This window comes from Monoraphidium neglectum (assembly GCF_000611645.1).
Source record: "Monoraphidium neglectum strain SAG 48.87 unplaced genomic scaffold scaffold02478, whole genome shotgun sequence".
In the NCBI taxonomy this organism is placed as follows: Eukaryota; Viridiplantae; Chlorophyta; class Chlorophyceae; order Sphaeropleales; family Selenastraceae; genus Monoraphidium; species Monoraphidium neglectum.
Window position 1 is genome coordinate 1 of NW_014011150.1, and position 9,104 is coordinate 9,104.

At 65.3% G+C, this 9,104-nt stretch overlaps 3 protein-coding genes across 3 annotated transcripts; all 3 read left to right on the forward strand.

Annotated features, from left to right (window-relative positions):
* Positions 1-116: 116 nt before the first annotated feature.
* Positions 117-1,756, forward strand: MNEG_10833 (hypothetical protein; the record flags this gene model as incomplete). Its single annotated transcript, XM_014040693.1, has 3 exons — positions 117-163; positions 452-602; positions 1,223-1,756. The coding sequence occupies 3 exons, from the start codon at positions 117-119 to the stop codon at positions 1,754-1,756; spliced, it is 732 nt and encodes a 243-aa protein (XP_013896147.1).
* A 2,075-nt stretch (positions 1,757-3,831) lies between these two features.
* On the forward strand, positions 3,832-6,026 carry MNEG_10834 (hypothetical protein; the record flags this gene model as incomplete). The annotated part of the gene is made up of 4 exons (XM_014040694.1): positions 3,832-4,030; positions 4,238-4,389; positions 4,736-5,066; positions 5,431-6,026. The coding sequence occupies 4 exons, from the start codon at positions 3,832-3,834 to the stop codon at positions 6,024-6,026; spliced, it is 1,278 nt and encodes a 425-aa protein (XP_013896148.1).
* Positions 6,027-7,316: 1,290 nt separating this feature from the next.
* On the forward strand, positions 7,317-7,475 carry MNEG_10835 (hypothetical protein; the record flags this gene model as incomplete). The annotated part of the gene is made up of 1 exon (XM_014040695.1): positions 7,317-7,475. A coding segment is annotated over one exon (159 nt), but the record flags the coding sequence as incomplete, so codon positions are not given.
* Between the last annotated feature and the right edge of the window lie 1,629 nt (positions 7,476-9,104).

A 9,104-nucleotide genomic window follows, 5' to 3' on the forward strand; every position in this document is an offset into this window, starting at 1 on the left:
CCCCCAGCCCTGTGCCCCTTAAGGTGGTCGCCTCCAGCCTGGACACCCTGCGGGCCGAGATCATCCAGGACTTTGTAGGGGTGGAGGACCTCAAGGAAAGCCTCAAGTCCAGCGCCATGGTGCCCAGCCTGGCCGGCCAGCCGCGCCTGCACCGCGGGCACAGGTGCCGGGGACAAGGAGGGGGGGGGGGTGGCGTGCGCGGCGTCGGCATGGGTGGTTGCGGTGCTGCTGGGCAGATGTGCGAAGGAATCCGTATATATGTCTGTGTGCGTGTGTGTGTGTGTCAGTGGCGGTGTGTGTGTGTGTGAATATGTGTGTGTGTGTGTGTGTGTGTGTGTGTGCGCACGCGTGTGTGTGGCTGCGTGTTGAGAGAGGACTGCTGCGCATGCTGCTGACTTCAGTCGCTGACCCTGCGTTAAACGCCAGCCAACCACGATTTCCGCTGCTGCAGGTTTGTTGACGCGGCCGTGTTTGAGCCAATCCCGGTCAAGTCTGCTGTGCGGGACGGCTGCACCCACGTGCTGGCGCTCTGCAGCCGGCCAGCCAGCAGTGGGCCGGCGTGGGGCAAGCTGCTGCGGCGCACGCTGACCGCTACAGTCAAGGTGGGGGGGGGGGCGCAGCGGGGCGGCTCCGATGGAGAGGTGCAGGGAGTATTGTGAGGTATCTGCTCTTTATCGGCATTGTGATTGCGGCTGGTGTGCCTGCTGTGCCAGGGGTTGGCAGCCCAGCACTTCGGCAAGACCAGCCGCGTGCTTCAGATCCTGAGAGTCATCCCTCGCCCCGCCGCCGCCCGCCCCGCTGCTGTGTCACCGTCCCTACTTCTTTTGGCCCCAGCACATCATGTTTTCACCGGTGAGAGCCGCGGGGTCATTTGGAGGTGCAAAACCCTAAACCCCATGGACAACCCAGGGGCTTCGAGCCGCGGCTTGAACATCAGTTTCCGTGTCCGGCGGTCGGGCACCCAGCCCCTTGGCGCCGATAGGGCCTGCAAATCGGGACCAGCTCGCATTCACACCCTTCCGAGATCTGCGTTGCAGCAAGCGCATCAGCAGGACAGGCACCCGCCATCCACCTGGCTAGTTTGACCGTGGGGAGTTTTTGCCTCCACAATGAGTGGGCTCACTCTATCTCCCCGTGCATCCCACTCCGGCCCCAACACCAACCTCCACCCCTGCCGCACCCCCACGCTCCCCCCCCAAAACTCCCCACCCCCGCCCCCCAGCCCTACATGAAGGAGGCCTGGCGCGTGGAGCACCGCCACACCACCCATCAGGGCCAGCCGATGGAGGAGGTCCTCACAGCCATGGCCACTGGCCGTGCGCAGTCCACGCTCGACCTATCAGACGAGGACCGCCCCCCCGGCGGCCCGTCCCCCTCGCCCTTTGCCTCCGCCTCCGCGTCCCCTTTCGCCAGCGCCGGCGCGTCCCCGCGCGGCGGCAGCCCCGCCGCGCTGGCCTCGGCCGACGGCGGAGAGCCCGGCAGCGCGGCGCCGCTGCTCGGGCGCGCGGCGGCGGAGGCGGCGGAACTGGCGCGGGCGGAGGTCGTCGACATGGCCGGCTGCCGGCGCGCGGAGGGCGTGCTTGCCGCGGACGGCGTCGGCGGCAGCCACATACTCCCAGTCTACCCCTCCGCCGCGGCCCAGTTTGCGCCGGTGTGCACGCACGTGCCCACGCTGCTGAGGGCGCGGGAGGATGGGTTTCAGGCGATACAGCGGGTGCTGCTGCCCGCGCTGGCGCCAAAGCCGAGCTGCCGGTGACGCGGCTGCCGGTGACGCCGGTCGCCGGCGACGCCGGGCGCCGTCGGCGCGCCCGTCGGTGACGCGCCGGCCGGCCGGTGACGCGGGCAGCGAGCGGGCGCCCAGGTGGCGGCTGGTCGTCCTGATGGCGCCCATCGGCGGCTTGCCGAGGAAGTGGAGGCCTACCCTTTGTGGGCGCCGCCCTGCCCAGCCAGCAGCTGGCTGAAGTTGAGCTTTTTGACCATTCAGAAGCAGACTCACGGGAGTCCGCCGCAGTTTGGGCGGGCGCTTTGCTCCTGGCTGCCTGCACGGCTACCCACACCCAATCCCAATCTCACGCGCGCCGAGCGCTGCTGTTGCTGCGGGGGCTGGCGCGGCAGCGACCTGTGCGAAGAGGTCCCGCCTGCCGCCCACGGCCTTGCTGCACCTGCATTGAGTGGCCTGAGAGCTTCACATGACAATCCTTTGGTCAAACCGCGGCCCCAAGCCTGACGCGGCTCGCGCGCCGAGGAGGGGCACGCACCCCTCTCCCCACTCCCCACCACAGCCGCCGCCTGACCGCACCCAAAGAGCTGACCTCAATAGGACCCACCCAAGCTCCAGCAAAGGCTTGCCTGTCGGCTCAGTATACCCTTCAATTTCCTTACTCATGTGCCTGAGCTGCATGCACGGCTGGCGGCGCAGCCGCGCGGCTCACCCGCGCGCCCGCCTGCACGGCGGGGCGCCCGGCCCCCCGGCGCCGTCCCTGCCTCAATCGGAGGCGCCTGTCTGCCCCAGCGCTTCGCCTGTGTCGGCAGGGCGCTCTGCATGGCCGGTGCAAGCTGGGAGAGGCGCAGGGATGGGTTCCTGAAGTGGCGTGCAGGAAGGGCAGGGGTATGCATGAATCACTTGCTTTCAGAAAGGGCCATCTGCCCTCAACGCCTGCCCTAGGGACTTTGTTGGGCTGAGGGGTCCGTCATTCAGAAATGATCTCTACATAGGGCAGAGCTAGAGCGCGCGCGGCCGCGCCGCATCCGCGTCAGAGCGGGGCGGCGCGCTGCGGCGGCCGGCTGGTGCGCCTTGCACCGCCCCACGCGAGGAAACTTGACTGGTGCCTCCCTAACATTCACAGCCCAATCCCACGCCGCCACGCCTGCACGGGCCATCCAAACATCGATCACCTAGAAAGGCGTGCAGCTTCCTGGCTGCGCCGCCCCCCACTTGCACCCATCTTGGGCTTGCGGGGGCGGTGCGCCGCCCGCGGCGCGGATGGAGCCTCAACATTACATGCGGCGATCCCTTTGCGCGCGCGCGCGCGTGGTTGCGACACACCACGGCGCGCTCGCTCCCGCGGCCAGCTGAAACTTACCTTAGGTACACATATTATGAGATATTGAGCAGCCACATGTAACATACTCGCGTTTCCTGCCCACAGGTGGGATGCCAATATCTTGCGGTGGCGACGATGTCCAGGTTTGCTCACAACTGCTAAGAAGTTGCTCGGGCCATGCTGGACCCATAGACTGCGAATGCTGTTAGCTCAAGGACCTCAGATTTCCAGGATATCTTAGCATGACCGATTGCCTCCGTAGGGGCCGGCACGTTGGACTCGCGTCCAAGAGCAGCTGGTGGGCAGCTGGGCCGCCGGGCCGCACCAGGAACCTCATCACAATCTACTAGAACTGAGCAGAGTGTCTTAGTTGCATAATTCTGCATAATAGATTAATACCGCTTGCTAGCATTTCCTCGTCCTCAGTTGCACGCCTTTCCGGGGGACCAAACCGCCCGCGCTGAAGGTGCGCGAGCATAAGTGTGATCAGCCCCAATAAGATAAATCAGGTTTCATATGTGCACTGGCTAGCTGATTCGTGGGCAGGGGTGCCGGGTTGTAGCATCCAGCAGATCGTCCCGAGGGACTCTGGCTCTGCCGCGGCTTACGGGCAACAGCCGGACATGAGAAGAAAAAAAGTTATCAAGACGGTGCTTTTGTGCACTTGTCGTCGTATGCCAGCAGCGTGCGCACATGACAAGTTCGTAACCACCGCCACCCCCTTTGCCCCGGTGCCCCGCTTGACCACCGACGCAGAGGAACCCGCAAGCAACCAGGGCGATCCAATATGAGGGTAGTAGCGGCACTGCTGGTCGCCTGCTTGGCGGCCTCGGCCCTGGCGCAGGATGCCGCCAAGGCCGCGGCGCCTGCCAAGCCCGCACCCCCTGCAGCCCCTGCCGCCACACCAAAGGCCGACCCCGCAGTGGCGCCTAAGGCGGTAGCCCCTGCCACACCTGCTGCTAAGCCAAGTGCCCCTGTCGCGGCTGGTGAGCCTTCATGCGTGAGGGCGCCAGGTCGCCAGGGGCGTGATTGTGTTGCAAACTTGCTCTCGCACGTCCGCCGCACACTCACATGGACGGATGCACACACAGACAACGCACGCACAAACGCATGGCTGATGCAACTGCCTCCACTAGCCAGACACAACTCATTCTGAGGCCACATGCACCCTCGCCACCCGGGCGCGGTTGCAGGCGCCCCTAGCCAGCAGTCCAGCGGCCCGGCCGAGCCCCGTTGGGCGGCGATGACCGCCAAGATCGCGGGCATGGCGGGCATCTGCAACAAGCTGACCCAGAAGTGGCAGTGCAACAGCGGCAGTCAGATCTGCACATGGGACGAGGCGCAGGTGGGGCCGGGCGGCCAGGAGCAATCGGTTGCCGGCAGCGGCAGCGCCGGTGCCACAGCAGGGGCGCCAGCACGCCCAGGATGCCTCTGCTGCGATGTCTGTTTGCGCAGGGGCCGCGTTTTTCATACCGGGGTTAGCTGGCGTCCATCTGGTGCCATGGCATGCCATGCTGCGCAGCGCCAGGGCACCCGCAACGCGCAGCGCATCGCTCAGCACCGCCGTTGCCATCTGCAGCGGCCCTCGCCCCGATCTCGGTCATGCGCCCTGGCTGCATCAGGCCTGCAGTCATCGACAAAACTGCGGCCGCCCCCGGTCCTGGCCCCCCACCCCGAACCAAACCCCGCAGAAGCCCCCGTGCGTGGTCCCCGAGAGCTTCGTTCGCAGCAAGCTCATATCCTCCGTCCCCTGCCCCGGCAGCCTGATGGAGGGCTGGTTCGCCTGCACCGCCGCCAACAACAACAAGGGCGCGTGCCTGGCCAAGAAGGCCGCCTGCACCTGGACCGACTGGGGCAACTACACCAGCCTGCCGCTGCCCACGCGCCGCCGCATGCTCGTCGACGCAGGGGAGGGCGAGCCCGGCGCGTGCCAGCTGACGGAGGTGTTCCTCAGGCGCAAGGGCGAGGAGTGGGACGCGCTCAGCACCCTGGCCTTCCAGATTTCCCACCTGGACAAGACAGGTGCGTGCTGGACTCGGCCGGGCGCTGCGCTGTTTGGGCGGGCGCCGCGAGTGCTGCGCCGGCAGGGCCCACCCACGTGCGCAGCGGCGGCCGGCTGCGCGTGCGGCCTGTGTGTGGGCGCCATAGTCATCGTCGAGCGTCGCGGCAGGCGCGGCATACATGTGGAAGGCAAGCTCGCACCGGGCAGCAGCAGCCTGCTCGGCTGCGGCAGATGGCGAGATGCGCCCATGCGCACGCATGCGGCCCTGGCTGCATCTGAACCCCACAGCTCTTGTCCTCTGACCTTTCAAGGCTTCAAGATGTGTCATCGCCGTCAAACAACCTCCGCTATCCAACCCAACCTCTTCCCTGTCTCGTCCCGCAGTTTGGGGCGACTGCTCGACGGTCAAGCAGCTCAACACCCTGGTGCCCCCCGCCTCCAGGCAGCCCTGCGCCGCTGCCCGCACCAAGGCGGCCTGCGTCGTGGCCGCGCCGCTCTGCGCCTGGCAGGTACGGAAGCCCGGGGACGCGGCCTCCGACGCCCTCTCCAGGCACTGGCCCGAGGGCGACTGCGCCACGACCTGCAACACCACCGACCGGCCCACGTGCGACAAGTACGGGGACGAGTGCATGTGGGCGGCCGCGGCCGGCGCCTGCGCGGTCAACGACGGCAGCGCGTCGCGCGACGCCGGGCCGGCGGGCAACGCGACCGCGGCCGGCGCGCCGGCGAGCCCTAAGGCGGCGTGCGCGGACCAGGGCAGGGGGGATGCCCGCGTGGCGTGCGCCGCTGAGTCAGCCATCGACGACGCGGCGTTCACGCTCATCCAGATCTCAAAGGAGGCCGCCTCCAAGGAGGAGGCCCCTGCCGCCGCCAACGCGACCGAGGCGCCGGCCGCGCCCAAGAACGGCGCGGCAGCGGGTCGCGTCGGCGGTGCGCTGGCGGGCCTTGCGGCGCTCGCGGCGGCCGCGCTGCTGCTCTGAGCGCGGCGCGGGGCGCGCTGTCAGGCGCCTGGGAGGGACATGATAAATTGCAAACTATGCGGTACTGTGCGGCTGACGAGGGGGCTGCCAGGGCAGCCCGCTGACCCGGCTTGGCCCTCAGGGGAAGGGGGCTGGGCAGTTTATGCGGCAAGGGATTGCTTGCAGCCGGCCAACTGTGTGGTGTCGACGGCTCTAGGTCTGGATTACCCATTTAGTCTGAGTTGGCGATTGTGCATGGACAAGCCAACTAGCAACGCGCGTGCGGCTCGCAGACACATGCAGCAACAATTGACTTGACCGCACTGCGACCTAGCAGTCTGACGGGCCCGGCGCTTTTGTTTGGTTCCGCCTCGACCCGCTTGCGACTTGACGGCGACTAATCGCGGCAGCGGGTGACCACGTGGTTTCGGGCGCTGCCGTGGTTGTTGTAGGCGCGGCTGCTGCTAATTTGCAGGCGCGCCCCGAAGTGAATGTGTAATCCAATGGCTAGCCTGCAAAGGTGAATCGAAAGGGTTTGCGATTGAGGCAGCGGGAAGCTGCTATGAGAAAAGGAAGATCGTATGCAAATGACAATGTGAGATGATTGTGTGTACGTGCGTGTGTGTGTGTGTGTGTTGGGTTAAGCAAGCGGGTTTGGCGGCTGCATAGTGCTGTCACTGAAGTCGTGGTTGAGGGGGACGCGGGCGGCTCTGGCGCGACGTTAGAACTTCGGGCGTGAAGGGGGCGGCCAGTGTTGTCATGGCTGCATTGCTTGTGGGCTTTTGCACCAGGGGCAGTGCAGGCTACGGGTAGGTGTTCCTAGCATCAAATGTCCAAGGTTTGCCTTCGCGACGCACCCTACGGCCCAGCCTACTTCTGGCCTCCTGGCCAGTTGGGGGCACTGAGTGATGGATGTCAACCGTGGCTGGGGTACTGTACTTGATACCACGGCACAGGGTGCTAGACATCGCAAGGCGTGCAGCAGACTAGAGGTACTTACTGCATCCACCAAGGAACCGCATACTCATGTCCTGTTGGGCTCCCGCGCAGCAAAAACTAGTCATTACGATGTTGAGTTTGAAGTGCACGCCTTGCTGTGCTGCAAAGCGCGATACATATGTCGACTGAAAATATCATTCACCCGAAATCAGTTGAGCAATTGAGTTGTCGCCCACCCCAACACGAGATCGCTTCAGGAAGCACTCGTGCCATTGGCCTATGATCCCCGTCGAGCACTCCCCACGCCACTCACCTATCAAGCTTATTCGTAGTGCCAGAGGCCAGCCCGCCGCTACTCCGTCCCGTTCGCACATGGCGCCGTCGTCGGACGATGGCGCAGCTGCAGCTGGTCCCAGCACCAGCAGCGGCGTGGGCGCCAGCAGGCGGGACAGCATGGAAGACCTGGAGCGCGCAGCCCTCATCGACCGGCGAGGCAGCAAATCCATTTCAGGGCTCGGGCCAGGGCGGGAGGTGCGTCGCGGCCGATCGAGCACATGGCAGGCTCTGTTGACGTTTCTGCTGGCGCAGCTGCCTTGCCTGGCACGGCCCCCTCGAGGCGGCCGTACAGCTGAGCGCCGCCTGACTGCATGCATGATCACAGGCATTCTATCAGATCGTCCACAGCTGGTTCTCACGAAAATTTGCGACCGGATGGTAAGCCGCGGCCGTAGATGGTAAGCTGGCGGCAAGCGACCTGCAAGCGCAACGGGGACAGCACAGCGCGCCCGCGCTCGACAGAACGCCAGCCCCCCACATGCGCATACGGCCTGAGCCCGTAAACCCGCGTGGCTGAGGGCAGCTAATACGACGCCGTTAGCAAGCAGCCGCCGTCCACGGCACGGGTGCGGCTCAGGCGCATTCCTCCGCGCGCCTCTCTTGCTTTTTGGTGGGCCGCAGCGCCATCCTGCTGCCCATTGTGATCACATTTTACGTGACCTACCACTTTTTGGAGCTTTTCGACGGCCTATTTTCGGTGAGAGGGTTGCGCCACAGCAGCGCGTGGGGCTGTCTGGCAGGCTGCTGTGGCGGCCGACGTTCAGAGCATAGGGCGTCAGGCAGCGGCGGTGGTAAGGGCTCGGAGACGCCTGGGTGCAGCTGAATGCTGTCGAGGCAATGCTGCATAGGCCGTAGGAGATTTGCTTGGTTTATTCAACAGTATCACCAGCAGCAGCAGCAGCAGCAGCAGCAGCTGCAGCAGCACGTTGCAGCGGGCTTACCAGGGCCGCTCGCATGCCCACGCACCTCACCCCGCAGCCACTGTACAAACATTTCTTTGGCATCGAGATGTTTGGGCTCGGATTCGTCACGTCAGTGGTGAGGCGCCCACCCCGTGATGTCATTGGCTGTGTTGTGCGGAGGCCTGGCCTTGAGGCGGCAGGCAGACGGCGGACTAAGGCGCGGCTGTGGGTATGCGCCCACACACACGTGCAAGGACTTTCCTGCGCATATTTGGTCCACCGACCCCCCATTCCTGCCACATGGCAACCCCATCTGCCACCCTTGCGCCTGAGACCGCACACATGCAATCGCACGCACAGGCATGCATGCATGCGCGCGCGTGCGCACACACACACACACACCATCTTTCCTCCCTTTCTCTCTATCCTCCCCCTCCTACTTCCTCACACACACACACCCAAATGCACCTGCACACGCGCACACACGCACGCACACACACACACACACACACACACACACACACACACGCACGCACGCACACATCCACGCACGCACGCACAAACACATACACACACACGTACGCGCGCGCACCTAGGTCTTCATCACCACGACGGGCGTCTTCTTCTCCAGCTGGCTGGGGGAGTGGTTCCTGGCCTTTGGGGAGTGGTTCATCAAGCGGGTGCCCCTGGTCAAACACCTCTACGGAGCGGCAAAGCAGGTGGGCGCCTCCATGCCGCATTCCTCAGAAACTCTGAGGCGATAGAACCTCTGAGGCGATTATATCCAAGCTGATTGGTGCTCGCCAGACCGCGTTCAGCTGTGAATGCAGGTGCGCGCAGGGCTGGCGCCGCATGTGCGCGCCAGCACCGAGATCTGACGCCTCCCGCGGCGGCGGCATGATCTCCCCCCTGCCCCCTGCCC